This window comes from Bombus affinis, chromosome 15 (assembly GCF_024516045.1).
Source record: "Bombus affinis isolate iyBomAffi1 chromosome 15, iyBomAffi1.2, whole genome shotgun sequence".
Lineage (NCBI taxonomy): Eukaryota > Metazoa > Arthropoda > Insecta > Hymenoptera > Apidae > Bombus > Bombus affinis.
In genome coordinates, this window is record NC_066358.1 from 3814666 (window position 1) to 3838942 (window position 24277).

Sequence of the window (24277 nt, forward strand, 5' to 3'; positions counted from 1 at the left end):
AGCGTTACGGTCGCCTCACGGATGATCCCATAATGCCATTAACGCACCGAGCAACCTCCGCTGTTGCTAGTGATATCGTTGCCGCAGGCGGATATAGGCGGATAGCACCTTTTTCCGGCATATGCTAATCTAATTAATGGCGACACGGAAAGTCGAAGCTGTGTGTGCGACGATCGGACGTACGTATGTGTGCGTGTGCAGGGAACAGTCTGGCGCTGCTTAAGTGGTTACCTATGTAACTGGAAAAGATCAGCGCGCAAATATGCATTGGCGTAGCCAGCCGAGAATATCGACCCAACTAACGAATAGTACGGACCAGCTTCGATAACGTAAGAGTTCAATTTGCGAGAAAAGACTTTTACGATCTATCGAACATCTTTTATATTGTTATGAATCTCTTCTTCTACGAAAACTCAAACTCGGAAAACGTTCGTATTTCAGTTTTGCTTCGTTTCACGATACACCAAGACTATAGCCAAACTTTTGATCGATAACGTATGCAGACACGAAGGGTGGCGCGATAAAGCTAGCCAGCTCGCTTGTTTACCGATTTTTACCGCCTACTATCGTGGCCAACCGGTTCTCTGGATACCGGTTGCTCTTTCCTGCCTGTAAACTGGTCCACCCATGCTGTCGACCCCCCTTCGTTCGCAGTATATTCGCCATTTTATCCCGTCCACAAATCTCGATCAATTTCCTCGGCTTTTTTAATCTTTTCCTCGCATTTTCCTTCGTTACCTTGCGCACGATTCACCAATAATGTGTTCTCTCAGGTGTTTATATTTCGCCTTTCTGCGAGAAAGCTTGCCAGTTCATTGGAAGGTACCAAAGACATCGAACCAATCTAAAACGGTGGTAGATAGGGAATATGAAAGACAGTCGCCATTGAAGAAAGCATTATGCGATCGTGAACGAATTCACGTAACAGGGCGTATCGTTTACGCGACTTTGACATGCGACAGCAACCGCTGTAAGAGAGATACGGTCGACGTGACTCGTTTTATCTATGCGCATACTTGACTCACATACAAGTCAAGTATCTCGGCGAGGTATTGACAGTCAGGAGGGATCCGTCTGTTCGATTCGCGTACCTTGACGCGTGATAAGTGACAACGACTGATAACAGCCGCGTATTCACGCCCATTAGCACACCGCTATCCCAGCCTTGCTCGATTGGATCGTTGAGAATTTTGGTTCGCTCAAAGTTTCCAGACGAACGAGCAACGTGCGAATATTTGCTCGCTAATTCCTCGAATACTTCCTCTCTGCTTCGATCTATTCGTTCAGCCATTTAGTCGATCGATTGACCTCTGACTTGGCGGATAGTCTAACTTCTCATAAATTTACCCTCAGAGACAAATTTTACGTTTATGAATAATTGTCGGGCAGCCGATGTCTGAAAGAGGAATCTGGGAATACGACTGTCAGATATGCAATAGCGGCCGATTAAATATGACTGAACGTTGCTATTCGTAGCAAAGCGGAGTGATTTCGAGAGACGACAAAACAGCAGTCATCTTAGAAACCATTATTAATTCAGAATTTTTCGCTGAAATAATAATAAATAAATAGTTACACGCTACCTACCGATGAAAGAGTAATCTTCTTGCCTTCTTGAAAGATTGCGCTCACAACTAAATTTTGAACGAATCTATTGATAAATATTTTACACTTCTGTTGCTCCTTTTGATAAGGATCTATAACCAACTTACACGACGACCATGAAAGAAAAATATGGAGAAATGATATTTTTGTGTTTTACAGGAAAGCAATATTCAGCCTTAAAATACTGACGATCGATTCTACATAAACAAAATTCCCTTCCTATTTGATCTTGGTGCTAAACATATTTCATTGAATATTTAAAAAAACATCGATCGTCGTAATATCCAAGTTAGAGACACGGTTGTTTTTCTCTTTACAAAACATGGTGGGTTGATTATCTATTTTTAAGATCTGCAATTTTAAATCTAGAAGCTTGTTTCCCCACCGTTGGCCCAGGACTCTTGAAAAATACGAGCTGAACAGCATAAAAAACATACATAGAAAAAAAGAGAAAAAGAATGAGAAGAGGAGAGAAGAAAAAAGCTAATTCAGCAAGTGCTGGCGAAAAAGTTACGTTTCACGGCGGTTCTTTGAAAAGTGGTAGCGCGGTTAAATCGAGCCACCCTGTATACGCATTCATGCATAGTACACGCGTTCCCGTCGTTCGCAAAGAGTCGCAGACGCGTTTATGTAGACATTCGTACATATGTACGAGTATCTACGTATGCGCGCGGCGCTCGTCTCTCGGCACATGGCCGATGTTCTATATATAAGCGCGTTTCTATGTAAGCGGTGTGTGTAACGCCAACGGACCGGCAGATATTCCGATCGATCGTACCGGGTTATCTGACTGCCAACGAGAATTCATTTTCCCTTCCATTCGTCTCTCTTTCTCTGCAGGCTCGCTCGTCCACCCATACACCCACCCTTTTCCCTTCTGCCACCGTCTCTTGCTTTTCTTCCTTCTCTTGCCGTATCCGCGCTCCTCTTTGCTCGCTCTGTTTCACTCTCTTTTCTACACGCGTACATAAAGGATCTCGCGTACACCATCGCTCAAAAGTTTCTACACGCGTGAATAAAGGAAAGGGCTCTCGAATTTTTCCCTCAAATCGATCCTATTTCGCTCTGTATATCTCCTTTCAATTAGAGCCTCTTTGTCGCCGAAACTCTTTCGTGTCAGGTTTGTGGTTAGGACATTTTGATTAGGACTTTCATGTGGGTACATGTGTGTCATATCGAACATTTTCTCATTCGTTTCACCAATTACTATCCGGTTTATATCTTTGGACTCGTCCGGTTAATTCATTTTCATAACCTACAATGTTGCACTTAACAAATAATTTTATAGTGCTTGCCCGGGTATTATAAAATTTTTTGATTTTTAATAGAGCGCTCCGAAGTTGGCGCTGTAAACATAACCAAAAAGAATTCGCCTGGTACTCAGTGGACGTGTTAATTCAACCTGATAAAAGATAACCTCACTTCAAAAATTATCATAAATAGAGCTAGCTCGGGCTTGCAAAAGGATTAGTCAACAAGCATTTGCGCAATTCTGTTCGAATCGATGCAAAAGCGTCGTTCTTGAATGACATCGGTTTCCATGAGTTTTACCAGCTTATAAGTTCGCATACATTATCCAAAGACACGCTAAGTGTCTGCCGTATCTCAAGTACACAGTCGACAGAATTTCAAAGTCGTTCCTTTCGAAAGTTACGAGAAAAGTGTCTATACTTTCTTCTAAGAGTATTTCCTCGCCATATAAACGAAAGGAAGTTTCGATAGTTAACGAATTTTGCTCTCTCCTGGTTGCGCTTTGCGTTCTGTCACTTACCGGACACGTTAATCACGTTATGCGTGTACGCGCAAATGAAAGAAGAACTGGCGGAAAAAACGTAGGAGCAATAATCGAATTCGCCGAGAGTCAAGGGCCTTTGTTCTTTCTCGCGTATATTTTCGGTGCCTTCTGAAAAATTGGACCGTCCGCGTCGTTGTTTATCCTCCTAAATTTAATGGCGTTAAAACAAATAGATACAGGGGATTAAAATTCAAAGCGATTGAGATCGCTTTGAGATTTAACGAGAACAGCAGTTTCCGGAGAATTCGAGGCACAAAGCTGTAAATTCGAACTAGTGACCATCTACACTCTGCTTTGAAGGAAACGCACGAGCGACAAATTACGAGTTTACGTTGTTTAATATCCGCAACGTGCATGGAATCGAACGCTGCAAACTACCTTTTAATATTCCTGATACAACGAAGTAAATATTATCGCGACGAAACTCGATTTATAGTTATGGTAAATGTACTATAACGCGTACAGCTATAATGGAAATTTCGAAGATGAAAAATGGAAGGTTTGCGTGAAACGCTTCGAGTGTCGGGTTAACACGTATAATGCTGTAGAACCACTGAATCACGTTCTATTTTCTTCGCGGGTTGATAAGGAAATCGTATTAACTCCGCCATTAAAGGCGGAGGTGGCAATCAGAGTGGATCTTTAGCGTTGGAACACTTACGTCTCGTGGCGCTGGAGCCGTGGAATTGAAACCAGTTCGAGCCGGTCACCGAGCTGCACGTTTATCCATGAAAAATGGCCGTCCGTTGCGTTTGACTTTCACTTTACTTGACACAGCACACAATCATTCATCGAGCGCCGGGGTTAGAATTAAAAATCGCGCGTCACGCGCCACGAGAAACCGATATACATGTATCGTATACGTGCATATACATATACATATATATCTATATACATATATATATGTATATATACACCACCGGCTGTATCACGATTCTAAACGTTAAAATCCTGCACGCTCAAAATGCGACGTGTATCTTCACTGTGACAATCATTCCCTCGGTTCACTCGGCCTTCGAAGCGGGTACTTGTCGACATCGATCGAATCGATTCTGGTTACGAGCCTCACATATCGATAGGATCTCTCGATCCGTTTGGCTGCGATGCGACGACACTGTGATACTTCACGAGAGAGGATCGAAATATTTTCGAAATATTTGACGATTCCGCGCGACGCGTTTAGCTCTGGGATGCTCGGAAGATCGAGCTCGAAATAATTGGTAAATTCCGTTTAAAACGTTCGGACGGCGTATCGTAGTCGGTTAGAAACGCGGCGGCATCGTTAGGGAGCACTGCGTCTGGGAATGTTGCCAATTCGAGGCGCATTTCACTCGCAACTCGCATCTATCGCGTAAATCACAATTTCTTTCACGCGCGTCTTCGCGAACGGATTTATCGCGATTCGAAAGCACATATACATTACACACCACCGTTTTCGAACACGAGCCGAATAACTTTGAATTCCAGAGAATAACGTGAGAGCATCCGCGTCAAATATGGCTGGTTCTTATCTCGTAGACGCGCTTCAAACAACACAACTGTGTCAAACTAGACAAGGGAAGAGCGGCCGGCAGTCAGGTTAAACCGGGGTGCTCAAACAAAATCCTTGTCTCCGATAAACTTCAGCCCCCGCCCATCATTCGTCCAACGAACCGAGAGCCGGTGGAATTTTCAGCCGACTCTAGACACGACGTTCGCGTGCCAAGGACGCGTAGCAAACTTCACGGCAAGGCGATCGCGAATCGCGACACCGCGTCAATCGTTAATCTTCTTCCCGAACCAGAGAGCCTCCGACGGTCTTTCGCAGTATCACCTCTTTCTTCCTTTCCTCTCTTTCTCTCTCTCTCTCTCTCTCACTCTCTCTCTCTCTCTCTCTCTCTCTATCTATCTATCTATCTCTATCTAATTATCAATCTATTCCTGAATGCAACTCTCTCGATCGGTTTTCTCCTGTGGTTTATTGCGCACTCTCCTCGTGTTTCCGAATCAGCGATTAACAAACACTTCCTATTTCCGGCTGGATCATAGTCGGGAACCAGGGAAAAAGCACGGAACCAACGGATAAAGCGCCGGCACGAAAGCGTCACTACCCGTACGCGCCGATACGACACGACGGCAATAATAGAAAATCTTTGGGGTGGGATAAGCCGCGAGGGTGGGGGCACGTTCACCCTCGAGACGACGACGGCAAGTCGACAAGTGTAGAGACAAAAGCGCGCAGACGATCAGACACGAACTGCGATACGCGCGGCCCGCAGTGCTGCCGTCTACTGGTGCTCCGCGAGCTTCGTGGAATCCTCTCTCCCCCACTACGCGTCTCTGCCCACGGCTCCGACGCCCGCTCCCGCTCACTGTCTCCGCTCCCGGCCTACGACACACCGACGCCCGATCACCCGATCCGCCGCCACTCCCTCCTCGCGTTCCCTTGCTTTCCTTGCCGGACCACCTTTCCCCTCTTTCCCCTCTTTACCGTTTCACTCTCCCGGTCCAACCTTCCGATCCTACTACCTCCTCCCTCACCACCCTTCTCTCCCTTATCCGTTCCATCCCGTTCCGTTCCATTCCGTTCCGTTGCTACGACCCCCATCTCGAGACCCTAGGCAACGAGCAGCCGCCTTCGAAAACCGGGAGCGTCACGCGACCGACGATAATATTGCGAACGTGGCTCGTTGATGCATACCCGATAAACTCTCGGCCTTTTCCTCTTCCTCTTTTCTCGGTCTCCTATCTTCCATTATAGCTTTCTCTTTCCACCAGCCCAGTTTCAGCCTCCTATAACCAAGTACAGTCTCTCCGATTTCTGGCTTTACGAGAGACGTTTGGTAAATGAATTTCAAGCGTATGTATCAGCTTTTAGAGACTCGAATTACCTCGACATAAAGCAGAGCGATCGTTATGTCATGAAACTTTGGATCGAACAGCAAACCATTTGACAGTACAATTTCCCGTAGCGAGGAAACGCATCGTCACGATCGTTTGCATAATGCCTCGCTCGCAATCGAATTGGTCGGAAGATTTATCGAGCGCTGGCGCGTTCCTCGCTCGAGAAACGACGCCACAAGGAAAGAGAGAAAAGCCAGCGGAATCTTTTGTGCTTGGCTCGGCGCGATCTCACGGATCGACGGTATCTAGAGCAAGTTCGCATCGGTCGGGCTCCAACGAGTGCGTCTCGTGTCGGGTCTACGCTGTGTGAGAGTATCTCCGTTAATTTCACTATACCGTGTACGTGAACAGAAGCCGAGATTGTACGCGGAAACCCATTGTGACTTGGCCAACCGTGAACGAAATGGCTACCTTTACGCTTTACTGGTTACGGCTACGCGGAATTTATTGGCAATCGATAGGGTTCAGGAGCGTGTGCCCTGCTCTTTTCGCCAAATCCTCGATCATTCCGAGTATCTAAATTTCTTTGGCTCGAATTCTGCATTTCAAATGTATGTATATACGTCTTATACTCTCCCACCCTTTCTCTCTCTCTCTCTCTCTCTCTCTCTCTCTCTCTCTCTTTCCTTCTTTCTCTGCCGGTGGACTCGATTCCATTCGATTGATAAAACTTCGGGTTCCAAGTGTATAAATAAAACGACGCGTTGAACGATCGGCCATGCACGAGGATAGACCGCTATGCATAGACGATGAAACGCGGAAGGTAGGGCGAACAAGTCACGGAGCGTGGCGGCTTTATTTATGAGGCTTACAAAGTATCGATCCGGCACGTCATTCGGGAGTAGTTCGACCAGCCGGGAACTTTGTTGTTGGGAACTGAAAGTTTCTAAGCGGGGAAAACTCCAGCACAAACAGGTGGAACGGGCGATGAAGGCCTTCTGGCGCCAGCCAATGCTACCTACGTACTTGCCTGTGTATGAGTGCACGTTACCCACACAACCAGCCTAGGCTGCTGTACGAGGCACATCGATGTGGAACGTGCACGTGCGATTGAACCCTCTGCGCGTTAACAATATTGAGAGAGTCGGCGCGAGGGAGGGGCCACAAACAACCCTCCGCCACGAGAGATTCAAGGAGAAATTGCCAGGGTCAACCCCATCTATCGCGAGATGCTGCGGAATAAATGATCCTAAGCCCTACGATACCGGCCTCCGCTCTTTGCAAATAACTCTTACCGGAAGGGGAGGAACGTCGTTTCCGTACCGATCAGTCGTGCAGTATAGTATAAGGATTTCGTTCGAGTAAAATATCCAGTGACGATTTATTACCGAAATTCCAGAGATCTATTTATTCGCGTCGAATCAAAGGCGCCATTTCGTTTAATGGAAAACTGTTCATTAGGGACGCGTGGAAAATGATAAGCTTTCGGGAACGTAAATATAATCGCTGGATAATTCACGGGGCGCGGAAACGAAATTCTCTGAAATACTTCAAGCTGAATAATTTGTTCGCGAACGCGTACCCGTGGTAGAGAGGAAGGGAGAGAGAAAGTGCGGTCGAATGCGGTATCGCAATTAATTTACGTGCTATTTTCTAACGAGCATGTCCGCCCGATGCCTCTTTTTTTCGCTTCTATATCGGCAAATTTAACGAATTCCATTTCTTCTTTTCTCTATTTCCTCTTTTCCTTTTTTTTTTCTCTTTTTCTCTTTTTTTCGTCAGCGTAATAATTCGATCTTTGTAGAGGTCAGTCGACTTTTCGCCCAGGACCCTGGCGATTAAACTTTCATGAAACTTCCGATGCAAATTTAATTACCGCGAAATTGAGTCGCGCACAAAAGAAGCGAAGCGACGTGGAGCGTTTGATCGAATCGAGGAATTCCAGGACGAGAGGAGCGCGACATATGCACATATTCGATTTCGCTTGGAAACGATAATCCACTGACTCGTTTAAAAATGTCGGCCGTCTCGTCCTCGGATCGGACGAATCGATACACGATCCACCGCCGAATCCGCTCTCGCCGCTAACGCGCTATTGCTAAGCGGAAGTATTTCCGTCGATACGGAATAAATGGGAAAGCTGGCTGGTATCCGAACAGGCTCGTTAACGATTCATAACCCCTACACTGCTTCGTTCGCGTATTTCGTCGATGTCTGGTCGAATGCGATTACGTAAGTGTATTTCTGAATCTCCCAACGTTCGAACGTAAACAGAATAAAACAAGAGTGAAAGAGGAATTCGCACGGTCGACCGAGAGAAGGCGGCCGAATTTCGAGGAACGCGAGCCAGAGGACGCCGCGTCGTGGTGAGGTTTAAGCCTAGAAAGGGCGCAAAGTTGTCGGAATTCCAGACAGTCGGGGAACGAAATTCACCAATTTGTAGGCTGATGTTTTGCGTTAGCTCTGGCCGGGCGGCAGGGATGTGTTTCGCGCCAACCACCAGCCACCCCCACCATCGTAGACCCCCACCAGCCTGACCTGCCTGAGAATCAATACAGCTACCGACCGCCGCCCCAACCCCATCCAGCCAGCCATACCGTGCCCCACCTACTTTCCACGCTACGCACCCCCTTTTGCCATTCTCGAGTGCCGATTCCCATTCTGGGTTCGCAGCTTCAGAGCTCGACTTCCACCCCGTTCTCTCCATACTCTGGCGACCCTTGCCACTCTGCACGTTTCTCTTTCTGCCACTCTAACCCCTAGGCCTGCATTCTCCCCTCCCTTGATGCTCATCCCCTTCCGTTTCATTCGGATCCAGCAACCGCTCGACCGTCTCTCTTCTTTCCATCGGTATCCCACTTCGACCCCCAGGGGCGTCGGTCTCGCTCCACCTCGCCGACCAACCCCTCCACCTCTGTCCTCCCACGTGCCACGAGGCTCGGTCGTTTTCTTTGAGCCGCTGGTGCAGACTCGGCCAACCACCCCTATTGGCTGAACGACTCTTTAAAGCGGCTAGATACCCCAGCCAGATATAAAGATGAGACGAGGCCGATGAAAATGGTAGAAGAGCTTCTGAAGACGGGGGCGGAGAAAGGAAAAAGAAGGGTGAAAAAGCAAGGTGGAAACAAGAGGAAGTTTACGAGTTCAACATACCAGGTGAACTTGAGCAAAGTTCGGAGGAGGGAGATTGGCCGCCGGCCAACCCCCTTGCTCTCTCTCGCTAGGGTGTTTGCCCGATATTTACATTCGGATGAATCGGTCTGTCCACCGAGGGTATTTCGAGTTTCGACCGTTGCGATGTCTGGTTTGGTGTTGGCATTCGTTTGGATTGTTAATTGAGCTGCCGGCGAATCGATGCTTTTCGCATGAGTGGAGGAAAAAATATTGGCCCGTGTCGAATCGTTAGCCGAGCTAACGAACTCGAAATGTAAGTCGTCTTCGTCTGACCTTACTTATCTTCTATTCTTCTCGATCCAGTCTCTTTTGTCTTTACACCCTATACATAATTTATATCTTATACTCGATAGAGGAGCAGGTAAAGTCGGTGACTCGTAGGGCTTTCGGCAGCAGTTTCCCCTCGCTAGCGAAGAAGGCATTTAATTGACGACTCCAAGACCCCTTTTAAAGAAGCTGTTCGTGGATTTAATGAGAAACACGAGGAACGGGATGCCGTGGGGGAACTACCAATCTCCCCCATCCCTTTTCTCACGTATAGGAACGCGTGAGTTGGTGTAGACCGAATTCCTTCGCGGGACTCGATATTGTTGGGAGATCCCATAGCGGATCGGGAAACGGAAGACGAAAGTGCGAGGGGAGATTGCACCGTTACGCGTCGGTGAAAATGAACAAAATATAAACCTTCTTAGACGAATTTCAATCACGGACATTTCAACGAAGAATAAAAAGCTGTTGATTTATTCTCTTTGATTCTTCGATTTGATCGATTCATTTTTGGATAATCGAATCAGTATCGATAAGCCAAAATTAATTATCCGATTTTTCTTTCAGAAAATAGATTTGGTAAAGTGGCTTATGACTAACCGTAATTACGCTTTTATATCTGATTTTCAATCATTATCAAAGATAAACGAGCGATTAAATGGAAGGTAATACGTCAGTGTTTTAAAAATATCTCATAGAGGATGTTTTTATCGTTTGAATTTTTCACAGGTGGAAAGTACAGTCAGGTTTCCCTGTAAAAATTCGATCGGTCGACGATTTCTTCGTCTCGCGGATAATCCTTTTTATAAAGTCTCCGCTTTATCTCGCAGTTTCTTCGAAGCGATACGACGAAATATGAATGAACGTTTCGCGGAGCAAAGTGTTCGTATAAGCCGGGCAAAAAAGGAGGAATTCCCGTGGAACGTTCGAAAGGCAAGAGTTCGTTCACAGTGCAATCTTTAAAGTGGCTCTAATGGCTATTTCCAAGAAGCGTCTCGAAACTGGAGAGCAAGTTCCATTACGAGCAAGCAGTCGCTAGCTTAATCCCTTTCGGCGAGTTTTCGAACTCGTATAAGCCAGCTCGGAACTTCCTGACTTAGGGCTGTCGACCCAAAGTATCCTGCGAGTCACGAATTCCGCCAACTTTGCACGCAGCCTTCGAACCAGCTTCTACACTCGACGGATTCCAGTCTCACAACGGGACCGCAGAAACTGTTACGTCGCGATCTTCTCAGAAACTACATATACGAGTTTCAAAGAAATTCGAAAACACGAGGAAAATACAACTGGAGCCTGTTTTCTTTCATAATTTTTCCTTCGTAATATTCTGCTTGTTAATTATTTCGTCTTTTAAATCGATAATCTTTGTTATCAGAATTCGCTGATATATCACGCGAGTTGAAACGCGATCCATTAAAGATTAGCGCATTTTTTCTGATCTACTGATCCAACGATTTGATAAAATAGAAGTCAGTGAGAATTCACGTGGAACGCACGATATCTACATTATTTCATTCGCGTTATAATTAATATTATTTCTGTATTCGCGAAATTCCTTCGTTAAGCGAAATTAAAATCAATCGTTACATGGACTCTATTTGAATATTACGTGTCACTTAATTAAATTACCACCGTACAGTGGAATGGAAACATTAACAACTGTTATACAATAAAGTTTATTGCTAACTTTCCACTTATAAAATTCCACCTATGATAGAGCTGAAATAGATTTGCATGTGAAACGTCGCGAATGAAAGTACAATAAATAATTCTTGCGGGTTAGATTTTAGAAGTAATTTCATGCGGGTCGGGGCAAACGGTTGATATAATCGCGGAGCTGGAATAGATTTCGCAGAAATGATTTATGGAACAGCCAGTTGGCAAAAGAGGGATCGAAGGAGAGGAGAGGGAGAGATTCCTCTCGCATTAACGAGATTGTTAGGTCGATGGATACAGAGAATTCGGACTTCTCCGTAAGAAGTTTTTCTCTCGCGAGGTAGGAAGAAATTTCAAAGATCGAATATCTCTTTCTATAGACGCTGGCAACTCCGGTGACATCGAATTTGAAACTTTCACAGAATTACTCGCTAACGATAGAAAATTCCGGATCGTGGAAAGTCATCGCGCCGAGCAACCAGGGTTAACGCTTCGGCTTTACCTCGATTGAGACACCGAGCAACTCTGAAAAGCAACTTCTGATTGCCGTTTACGAACCTACCGTTTTCAGCTTCGGTTGATCTAGTTTCTCGTTCAATTACCGATGTGATTAGGTTGCTTCGGAGATTTCGTCGAATTCTTAATTTACCAGTAACGTTCATCGGGAAAAGGGACGATCTATTTTGCCAAGAAACTACTTTATTGGATGTAGGATTGGTTTATGAGAAGACATTTATAGAGGCCTGTTCCGAATATACAGTTTATATAAAAAGATATTAAAACTTGATTAGCATCGAAACAATATTCCGATTATGTTGTCGAAGTCTGAAATTATATATAGAAGTTACTTATATAAATATTCATTGCAAACGTACCTCATTGAGGTCATGAAATTATTTAAGACCACTATAATTATTCCTTATATTAATAACTCTTGATATTTAACGTGACTCTATCTTTAAGACTCTATTCATAGTAAATATATTTGCGATAAATATTTCATAATCGGTATAGCTATTCTCAGATTCTAAAACTGTCGTGATACACCGTGTAACGAAATGAAGTTCGTTGAAGACGAATAACGTCGTTGAAAAAAGAAAAGGGAAGGGCAGGGGTGAATCGAGAATGCACGGTGACGGAGATTGTCCTTTCGAAGGGACCGTCTGGTATGTTCGATTGCCGTCTCGCCAGGAAATCGAGCGAAGAGAACACGAAGAAGGTGGGGCAACCACGTTCACGACGAACGGAAGTCGGCCGCCAAGGTAGCAACGGACTCTATTCCCGATTCCTGAAAGCTCGAGGGTGCCGCAAACACGACTTTATTGATTTCCCGCATTAAAGGGAAGCAGTCGGTTCGTACACAGAATCACGTGCTTTCGCCAAATATTTTCCGCTTTTTATGTCTATTTTTTCTTCCTTCCTTTCTTTACCTATATAATGACCCACAAATGTACTCGAAACTTAAACACTTTGCCTGTGTTCATAGGAACACGAATGTATACAACGATATACGTTTTGCGCTGTTCAAACAAATATCTTGCAACTTCTACGTACATGCACTTTCAGGTTTGTTCCAAATTGTATAAGCATAGAAACCTTGTTTCAAAATGTTTCACGCGGGACAGGTAATATATTCTTAAACTGCTTCTGCAAGTATTCGAATACTTTCGCGAACACCCGCATATTTCGGCGATATATAGCGGTACTATTATATCTTTTCAAACCTTGCGGTTTGCCACGATTCGCGTTTTATCTGCCACTGGTCGATATATATATATATATATATTTAATGACGGTGGAAAAATTAAGAAATCTCACGGTAACGATGTCACGGTAACGAGCGATAAGGTGATAACACGCGGTACGATAGGTTGGAAGTTACATTGCTCATTATCTCGTAGATGCGAAAGTGGTATTCAAGGACGAAAGAATTTTCGAGCCAATACGCGACAAGCTTGTTTACTCGTCGAACGATTTTTATCCTTTTCTACGTGCCAACTTTGTTTCGTGTATTTCTCTCTTTTTTTTTGCAAATAATTGGGAGAATGAATTTAAACGAAACGAACGTTCGTCAGCCGAAGGAACGTGTTTCCTTTGGAGACATAAGTTGCCTCTCTATCGTCGGAAGAAAATTTATTTGAGTCATGTCGATCGACCAGAGGGGAGCTATCTTTGCAGAAGTTACATGTTTACTTCGAGGAGGTTATCGCGCTGTTCAATTCGTGACTCGAAACAATCAGTCGCCTGATCGGGGGAACTTGCGAACACGTCACGATCTTGAACAGGTATTAATCAAGATAACGATACTAATCAGGTAACGAGTGACCGGAGTGGGTCCGTTTCTCATGTTGTCTTTGAAAATCTTTCTATACCATCTGCTTCAAAGTGGCAACTCATTTCTCTACAGCGCTGTACGCCAACAAATAATTGTCATGCAATTGTAAAACTTTAAATGTACGTTAAATATACGAATTATCGTAAAGTATCATAAAATAATTGATTTTTAGATTTCCACTTTGAAGATGGTATCGTACAAATAAACTAACAGTACGTGTCGATTCGAAAGCAACGATTACGTTAACAATAAAAAAAAAAAGAAACTGTACAAAAGCGTTGCCTCTCTTATGTACAAGAATCGAATATTTCGTACAACTGCGTTACGAAAGAACGACGATAATATATATCAATCCTGACGTTTCGACTTAATAAATAAATTCGAGAGAGAAGCGAGAAAAATGGAAAATGTGGTATGACACATTGCTCTTGCCGTTTATATTATCGTAAACTACATAGCGATTTAATAATAGAACGGAATTGAATTTCACTCACCACAACAAGCGCGTGCGTCAGAGCAGTCGATGACCTCGACCTCCTCGGTGTCATGCCGACGACCTCGCCTCTCATGATGCTCTCGACGACTGCAGAAAAAGGAACGAGCTAAAATTGACACGATGTTCTATCTCTTTTTTTCTCTCTTCTAAAAAAGTAATATTCGCTTCGTAAAAAAAAAAAAAGAAAGAAAGGAAAAACGTTCATCTCTTACAGCCACCTCTTAAAGGATTCAGTTCTATTTCATTAAAAGGTAACAAGTTTATTTCGTTAAAAAGAAAAACGACATGGAAACGTTGGTTTATCCCTCTATCGGAAACACTCGATTCCGTGAGATTATTTCTAGCGACTATTATTCGTGGACTCACCTCCATCGCCAATCAGCCGCATTTGTACTAAACTAGGGTCCTCGTTGTGATCCTCGAGAACCGTGTCATCGGTGACAGTCAAATCCTAAAAATTGCATCGCAGAGCCATGAATAAGCAATAAAAACAGAAATCAATCGTAATTTCTTATTCTGACATTTTGGATTTATTACGCTGCTCGAAACTGTTCCTCGAATCTTAAAACAAATATCATCGTATATTAACTGTGCTAAATATACGAGAGACGATTTATTATAGACAATTGCCATTGATCGATGGATGCTATGGCCCGCGAGGTCTCAAATAAACATCGAGCTGGGAATTCCTTCGGAAAGGAATCAACGATGCGAAAGCGTCTTTCATTTTCGCGTCCACTCGATCTATAGATCGAGACATTAGACTAGTTTCCAACAGTGATAAATCCTTCTCACAAGCAATTTACGGTTCTTGCGGGTGTTTGAGTGGAACAGCAGAAATCGAGTAATATATGTCCCCGAGCAAACCGTATTTGTCAATTTAAGTGTCAAAGGTTGTTCCAGTCGATGGACTATCGTCTCGTTGAACCGTATCAATGTAACTATTCCCGTCAACGAGTCTAGCGAATCGATCGTAACGAATCTTGCGTAAAACCTAATGGAGAACTGTTTCGGAAAGTGAAAGTCTCTACGATCTTCTGATTCTCTGTTCGTAACTATCGTCGATCAAACGATCGGATTCATGAATTTTTTTGTCTTCCTTTTAATTCTTACGAAAGTACTCGAATGCCAATGAAACGTTAAAATGTCTAAACATTTATACACAAGCAACAATTTACGTTACACAAATATAACACGTGTAATACGAAGGTAAATGTTTTTCAAGGCAAGCGTTCAGATACTTTCGTGACCTAGTGTACGTGGAAAAAAGAGGACGCTACCTTGGTGGACTCGTTGTAACCAACGATGACAGCGGTGTACCATTGCGTAGTGCCCTCGGCCCGATAAACCTCGACCCTGAAGCCAACTAGTACGCTCGGCGTGGTTAACAGGATTCTCTGGCCATCCTGCATTTCTGCCCATCGCCTGACAGCGCTTGCCCAGGGCACCGAGCCCTTGGTCAGCTCCCAGTCCTGCTGCAAGAACAACGATCGGTTGAAGCGTCGTTATGCGAGGTTCTATCGAGACCCGAAATTCGAGTAGAGAATCGTGTAATCCGCACGTACAATAGTTTTCCTTAGATCAGCACATTCGTCGAGTTTTGCAACGGATTTTTAAGTTTCCCATAAACGAATAGGAATTCGCAATCAAATTCCATCACAGATTGCTGCGGATCCTCGTTCTTTGGATATGTTTGCATCGATCCACGCTTCGTATAAATTAAATTACAAAGCATAGAAACGAATGTAAAGGATGTGAATATTTTGGTTGCCACGCTACGGATCGCCATGATGTAACAAAGAAAATATCGTCCGTCGATGATGGAGGAGCAGGCGAAATAGACGCAAGTTCGCCATCGATCGTCTTCAACGAACAAAGCAGTTGTTCCCCGAAACGATATCCGATGCCTGGCCTCGTAATTGGGTGATTAATTGTTCCCTGTTGGCGATTCATTGCGCGTGCCACGCCTTACCGATCAAACAAATCCGATCTGCACGTAGTCGACTCCGTTTCGGTTTGGCCAATTCGTTTATTCGAATCGATAAAACGTCTGGTAATTGGTAAGTCGAAAGTGGAAAGTGGAGAGCCACAGGGACAACAAGCCTGAAGGAATCCAGTCGAGTCTAGGACGTAACAGCTCGATCCTTCGGAACTCGAACGATCGATAAAGTCGTTTCTCTGGTCGTGTCGTTCCACGACAACTTTTTCCTCGTTGATACTCTCGCGAACACACAAAGTCCATACTTACACACGCGTTCGCCGAGGAAGCGTTGCGTCAACGTCTCGTTACGTCATGATCGCCCTGTTACGTCAGATGCGTTGTGCAATCACGACGCGAAGCATGACGGTGATGCACGATAATGGTAGTAATATAACGGCAATTATAACGCTATTACTGAAGCGTCGAGAGCGCTTAACAATTTGCCCGACGTTCCATGTAATATCACCACTGAGTGGCCAAATCAACGTCGTTTCCTAGCGACATTTCGCCGCGCAACGGTTTCCTATCGCGCGTGTACTCATCCGTTACGAGAATTTTAGCTTGGACTTTGGTCGAAGAATAGAAAACTAAACGATCGACAGTGAAGGATCGTCCAAGTGGCAAGAGTAACGCGTCGTGAAAGTCGAGGACAAGGTGGATGAGTATTCGCGCGACTCACTGTACATATTTCGAAGGATTATAGCCATAAATCTTGCTCTTATCGATAAATCTTTAGGACGCAGCGCGTGTAATCTTACGAAAGAAAAGATGCGAAAGCTGTAGTGGCGGGTTGCATCGTTGTATCGCGGACCGTTAGGCAAAACGGGAATATGTTGGCGCCTTGCGTTGGCCGTTCTCCAACGTTCGACGATGTTGGTGCACGCGCGGTGTCAACACGAGTCACCGAACCGGCAGCTGCCAACGAAACAAGAGCAAAGAGTAGGCTAACTGTTGGAAGCTTCACGCAAGTCGCGAACGAATATCCACGTGATCGCTTCTTCCCGGGCGTAAGTACGTGTCGGCGCGGCACAGCGCGATTACACGGCTCCCTCGGTATGCGTGTTGCTAGCTATGCGCCTCGAAACAGCTTGCAGAAAGAACCCGTTGCATTTATAGTTCAGGGTCAGCAGACTCTTCACCCTTTTGCGGTCCAGCCAAGCCGACCAATTTCTTTTCTCCTTTTTCCCTTCCTCTTTTCCTCCCTTCTTTCTCTTTCTTCGTCTTCTCTTTTTCACCACTACTCTGCGCTTCTTTCTTTCCACCTTTCTTCTTTCTATGTCCTTCAGGTTCCTCTTAACTTCGTCTTTTTGCTTCTTTTTCACCAGTTGGACTCTGCTACGCCATTGTCGAAGCTTCTTTCTCGTCCTTTTGTGGCACGCCGCGTCGTTACAGCCATATACATTTTTTTGCTCCTTTCGCTTTGTTCACTGGAAACATTCCTACGTCTTATTTTTCCTTTTCTTCCGCCGCTTTCTTCTTTCGTTCCACGCTTGTTTCTTCTTTCTTCCCCTTTTTCTAGCTTCTCCTTTCTCTTTTTAAGATTCCGTTTTGTTCTGACGAAGGAAAAGTGCAGCTGCGGCTATCAGAAATCGATAATCGAATGCGAAGCCGGTGATGGCCAAGCACGAGCAATTTCCCGTAACCCTGATGAAATTATTTCTGCCGTGACATTTTTTTCTCTCCTTCTATTTATTGCGCGTAACACGGTGAAGTTCAATTGTCAGGCCACGGGATCATTTTATCGATAGCCTGGCAACTTTATTTTATACGCTGCTCTAAATAATTAGAGGATCGCTATTATGAATGGCTCTAGCGCATCAATGGAGCGGATAAGAGGCAAAGAAGTCTTACAAGATCGATAGATTCATCGTTCTTCACGTATATGCTGCATCCATTCAACTATTTAATGCTACCGATAGAACTGCTGCGTTTTAGTTTTTCTCTGCCTTCAAAACGTTTTAAAGGCTATGTTTACTCTACCTTTGTAAAAACGAACGAAACAGCTAGCACTGGATTTGAACAAACATTACTACTGTAGCGGCATTCGACAACAAATACCGCTACACGACACTAACTAAGCAACGGACACGGTAGCGAAGTGATTAACGCTCTAGTTTTCGAACGTTCGGGACCCGGGTTCGATTCCCGGCGCCCGTGAATCCTATTTTTCTGCCACGCATCAAAATAAAAGAATAATTAGCAGTGCCGCAGCAGCGACATCTACGGCCGGCAACTACTACTATTACCGACGACAACGAAAAACGCCACACACACCTCTACACACTACCTAAAACGAGGATATATCTGGTTTAAAAAGAAAAAGAAATGTGCAATTCCAGACACACGGTTTGTCGTATTTTACTAGCAACGTTTGCGTTAAAGAGAGAGAAGGAGACGTTAAAAAAGGTAGAAAATTTAATCCAAACAGGCAGAAAATGACGAGAGGCACGCTATTTTCCTCATCAAGTGGAACTATCTGTGCGGTAATCGTCCTTAATACGTAACCAAACGGAGATAGGCTGGCGAAACTCCGGTGCAGCTGATCTCCTGACCACGGTCTTTGTGCAACTTTTCACCGCACGTGAACCACTTACAATTCGTCGGCAGCCGAGAAAACTTTTAACGGTAAAAGTTCCGCTAGTTTAATTACTTGGAAACAATTCCCCGCATCCGCGTCCGTCCATTCGAACGTAAAAACTTTTCAAGCATGTTCGCCGCTCACCATCCCTCCATCGCAGAAAAACCACACGCTCATCGATTTATCGTTCCTTATGGATGTTTCTGGCCGCGTCTTCGAATATAGAAAGTCGATCGCGTAAGGGTTGACATAGATAGACCGTCCGCTTTCCGTTCTGCCTTACACGCGTTTTAACAGTCCATTAGGGGTTGCAAAGTGTCCTTCTGCCGTGGTTATTTCAAAGAGGCGGAGACGTCTATCTTCTACCTTATTTTATATCTAAAAATGATTTCTCTTCTGTGTTTACAGGGGAAAATCAGGGATTATTCGATTGTTATAAAAGAGCGCGAGACGTACAAAAGCAACTTAAGTTAAAAATTGTAGTGTTAAGTTAAAAGTTGTAATAAAAAGGAAGGGTAAAACGAGGACGATTCTACGGGTTGTAAATTTTAGGTGACCCTGGATGACCTAAAGGCGATATTCGGTCACCAGAGATCGCATCCCTCGAAAGATTACTCGTAGTCACGACAACGGTTCCCCCGAGGGCTGTCGGATAGGTCAATAGCCTCGCAACTTGCTGCCAAGTTTCCTCGCCGCTCTAACGAAGTAAGTTTGCAGTTGCGAAGCGGCTGGATCGGTTTAGGGAACTTGCGTGCCACTTAATCGGCCAAAGATCTCCTAACAGCGCTTTCTCGGCGAAAAGAAAAAGCTGCAGAGACTTCGTAACGAACTTGATATCCGTCTGATCGATCGGAATATGGTTGCATTCTCATGCAACCATGTGATCCTCTCGGATCACACGTTGCAAGTTGAATTTCCAAACATTCAGGAAATCTAAGAGAAACGAAACGAAGATGATACTCACGGTAAATGGCTTCAGCTTCGAGTAGTCGACGAAATCCAGCCTTCGATCTTGCATGAACTCGAGAGGCATCGCGTCTTCCGGTAACTCTGCTCGCGCCACCAGGGGGTAAAATGTCTGAAAGTGAGTTTCGATTCAGGATTAATTTGAATTCGCCCATTCCGCGCTACCGAACTACCCAAATATTTACATATTACACGGGAATATTTAATGAAACTCTCTAGACGCTTCGGAGAACAAGGGACGACGCTTATAATTGATGGCGCGTTTATTAAAATTAAAGCTTGCTCTCTTAATTATCCCTAAACGAACGGACCAAGGGGTGGAAAATGGCTACGTCGGATCTACTTTCGCGCTGAAACGCAACGATGATCGCGAATACTTTGCATGTAAACTGCGCGATATTCCCGTCTATTCGAATCTGAAAGTTGCAATTTTGCGAGCGCGCTTCTGCGCCAATGGACACTTAAGCGGGATCAACGGAACGTCCTGGCTGATGTGGCTACGCGAAGGGTTCGTTAATCGATAAAGCGTCCGGGAAAGAAGGACGCGCAAGGAGAGGCGAAGGGGAGAAGAGAAACGAAGGACAAGGCGCACTTACTAGAGCCGGCCAGGCGACAGTGTTTGCGACAGCAGTGGCACCCCTCAGGGGTTTCCCGTTGATACGATGATGGTGGTGGTTATTATTCGCGTGATTGTGGTGATCGATGGCGATGAGGCTGGCATGCCTGGGGTCAGGTCGCTCGGCCCAATACAGTCCTTTTTCCACTAAGAAGAACGAAAACACTGCGTCTCTGTGCGGCGATAGCCATTCTCTTCTTTGCCACTCTACGTCGTCGTATTCTACGAGGATCTGCAAGAAAGACGTTCGTTCATGTACCGCGCTTCTTCGACACCCAGGGTTCGATGACACTATCGTCCGTCTACTGCTATTCAATCGAGCTTTGTTCTGCTCTCTATGGATCGTTTTACCGCGAATTCGATACGCCAACTTTGTCCTTCTCGGCCTGTTATTCGTCTTAAACGCGCACTCGACTTCCACACCTTTTACGAAACATTTGGAAACTTCGTTAAGGCTGCAACGAAGCTCGACTAAGCTAAGATATCGGCTTGGCAACTAAGTGATTGCGGATTTTAACATTAGGTAGTAACGACAAAATCCGCAATCACTTAGTTGCCGAGCCAATAGATCCGCGAATACGTACATTTAAGTTCGAAAATATTTACCGCGAGTACATACTTGGCGGAGAACGTACAAGTAATTTAAACGATCAATTATCCGTTATATTAACGAGCCTCGATATCGAGTGCCAGCGTTTCCGACGTATGTGACTCGTTACGTTACGTACATATACGTTTAAAAACCACTCGCTGTATATTTGCGATAAGCGCCTGGCAATTTCTATAGACATTTTCAGTTTAATAACGGATCGATTCGCTTATGCAGCCTGATGTAACGAATTAAAACATTCTGCCTCGTAGCAGCGTTATTACGCGCGTTTAGGTCTTAAACGGAACTATATAAGTCTGTCTCTTTGTGTCCGTCGACACAACGAAACGAAGGAGAGAAAAAAGGGAAGACGAAACGAGAGGCGAGGAACAGAAGTTGGATATCGGTCGATTAACGATATCCATTATTCATAAATCACGAGCGGCGTTAAAGGGGCAATGAAAAGGGGGAGAACGGTGAATTCTCACGGCCGGTTTACTCCGGCTCTTCGTTAACGCGATAAATTCGACGCCAGGGAACAGAGAGCTATCGCTAATTGCAGGTTGGCCTGCGCGTCGCCTAATAAACGCGATCACTGTGTCGAGTAACCTGTGGTGAAAGTGACCGTGTATCGTTTCACCATCGGCAAATGCGTCAAACTTCCTATTTATACAACTTTCTGACGTAACGCGATATTTTTTAACGGTCAATATCGCCGTGTGCGACGGCCGTTTGAATTTTCGCAGCGAGGATCAATCGGCCCGACTATTTGTCGTTCGTTCGGTTGATTTTACGAGCGAACGCAAGCCCCAAATGATCAACATTCCTCCCATGCAGCGCAACGAACTCAAAGGCACACGCGTGACCCGTTACGGCCGCGGCGCGTCAGCCAATTAATACATAAATCAACATTAATCGGAGCTGCTAGGTCGTCGAGGCCGGCGCTTGTACCGATGTTTTCCGAAAGGGCTCTCTTCGATATATGGTGTCTACATTTTATACTCTTCCCACTGCGATAGATATATCCCTGTAAAATGTTGCCCGCGTGATACGACATCGTACAATGTTTGCGTCGCGATGATACATCATAATACCGAGAAAATTGCGGCACGCCTCTGACAGCTCGTCCATTTGCCTTCTTTCACTTTTCTTTCGTTATATCTTTGCTGGATATGAAAGTTACAGAGAAATGTTACTAGAAAAATGGAAAGGAAAGAAAAAGATTCGGATAAGTAAATTGTCAAAGTTTCGAATTTTGTAATTTCCAAATGAGTCGGTCTTTTGCTTCTCCAATGGCTATTCGAATGTCTATATTTTCAAACTGAAAGATTCGTACCGATGAGCGGACAGCTGAGATATAAAGATCGTATTTATTGAAAGAGAAAGAAAGGCGTAAGAGTAACGATAATTTTTCCCGTCGATTTACTCGAACCACTGGACAGTGGAATTCTGCTTGGTTTGTTCCAGCAGCGACTTCGAGTTCCCAAAGTTATTGAATCTGCCGTTTCGCACTCTTCCAGTCATACCTTTAACGGTTTCTTTAACGATTCTTTCAAACACTCTTCGTTAACGACGTTCCTGTTGACGATTTTCCTATGTCTAAACCTAACCTCGAACGATCTCGCTACGAAAGGAATGCTGTACGCAATAGCGCGAAGGAAACGCATAAATTACTTACTTCGTTATCCGAAGGCGCTATAAAACAAAAGTCCTCGGGGACCGGCCAAGATAAATCTCCGCATGCCCTTGATTTTATCGAATACACGGTCATAGCAATGTCCGCCAAAAGCGCGGGGAAAACGAGGCTCGTTGGTTCCCGGTTCATCCGCCAGGCGGCGATACCTATCGGAGTGGGGATCAGTAATGGCCGCCAAGATTGAAAAGCTCCGCCTCTGGGGAACGTTCTGGTACCGCCCGATTCCGTTGCCAGGGCAACCGACTATCGGCCATTTTGTTCTCATGACCTACCACAACCGTCTCCTACTACAGACACGAACCTTCCCCCTTCTACCTTCCACCTTCGATCACGATTTACCTCGCGCCCCCACCTTCTCGTATCTCGCGCCGTCGCGGTCCGTTTCGTGTTTTCCTTGTTCCGAACGCGGAACGAGAAGAAACGGTGCACGCGTGTTGTTCTTCCCTCGAGCCAACGATACTTTCGATTCTTTTTTTCTTCCCTCGTATCTCGCGTGTACAGTTGGCCACGAAAGTGTTCGATCTTTTACAAATAAATTATGTGTCTTCTACGAAACGTTTTCAAGTTTCATTAGAACCATAATGACACTCGATTATCTTGATTGCATTGGTATATACATATTGGTACATTTAAACAAATCGGAAAATCCGTATAAAAGCTACAGAATATTTTACGCTTCTGCGTATATCACGCATTATAAATTATAAAAGTATCGAAGCAGTCGATTATGCATAATATGCGTAAATCTCGGCACTAGGTGGGATCGTATTTAATACTTAGTCTGTACCTACGACAGCTGATTATGCTTGATTCTTTCGTTGTAGATACGCGTTTGTAATATTAAATACGTAGTTTGGAATTTATGTGTACACTTTCAGATTGGTATTGTGCCACTACTTAATCACGATAATCGTGTCTCATTGGAAAGAACACAATGCACACGACATAGCCATACGCATAAAGATTCTCTATTTCAGGTGTTTTAATACTTTCGCAGAATGTTCCACTTTAACGTGTAATTTTTTTTCGTCAGACGTTCTCTCCGTTTTTAACGTCGAGAAAGGCGGTCTGGTTTTGTGAAAAAGGAGAGACGCTGTGAAATAAGGTGGTACGCATTTGCATTTTATTCCGACCACTTCCCGATCAGATACACCGCACGTTCGCGCCCCGTGTTTGTTCTTTTTAAACCTAAAACGGGGGCTATTGGCTCGCTTCCTTCGTACCTTTCGTGACTCTAATCGCTATCATTCCCACCTTCTGGCGACGTGAAACAACGACCAGAGGCGTGGAGAAAAGTCGTCTTGTCCCCAGATTCTACGGCATAGATAACACGTTCCTCATACTCGATCATTTCAACCAGGTAATTTCTTCTATATAAATCAGCCTCGTAAATCACCGTATCCAAGTGATCTAACATCAAAGAACGTTTGAAAACAAATTGAAGACGTTCAAGGTACCACAGAGGATATCAGATTAGAACCGTTTCGGCGAAGCGGAAACGCCGATGAAATAGGATCTCCAAGGTCATTGGCAACATTTTTAAACCGTGTGTCATGCATCTGTCTTTGTATCTGCTTATTTTAACAGCAATGAAAACAAGACCGATGACACGCATCATTCGAGTGTTCAAGGTCGTCAAAGGTCACTTCGAACGTTATACGAGCCGCCCATTTGTCAAATCGGTTGACTTCACGCAACAA

General features: G+C 44.7%; 1 protein-coding gene across 4 annotated transcripts in view; it reads right to left on the bottom strand.

Annotated features, from left to right (window-relative positions):
* LOC126924918 (probable JmjC domain-containing histone demethylation protein 2C) overlaps positions 1-24277 on the bottom strand; it is a 227900-nt gene that overhangs the window by 164456 nt on the left and 39167 nt on the right. For 3 of the 4 annotated variants that reach the window (XM_050739908.1, XM_050739907.1, XM_050739905.1), the window contains exons 2-6: positions 20273-20524; positions 19675-19788; positions 15432-15626; positions 14518-14602; positions 14150-14238 (exon numbers count right to left, since the gene is read on the bottom strand). In XM_050739908.1, coding sequence (XP_050595865.1) covers positions 14150-14238; positions 14518-14602; positions 15432-15626; positions 19675-19788; positions 20273-20524 — 735 coding nt within the window. The remainder of the gene's footprint in view (positions 1-14149; positions 14239-14517; positions 14603-15431; positions 15627-19674; positions 19789-20272; positions 20525-24277) is intronic. The other variant, XM_050739906.1, reaches the window with a different exon arrangement.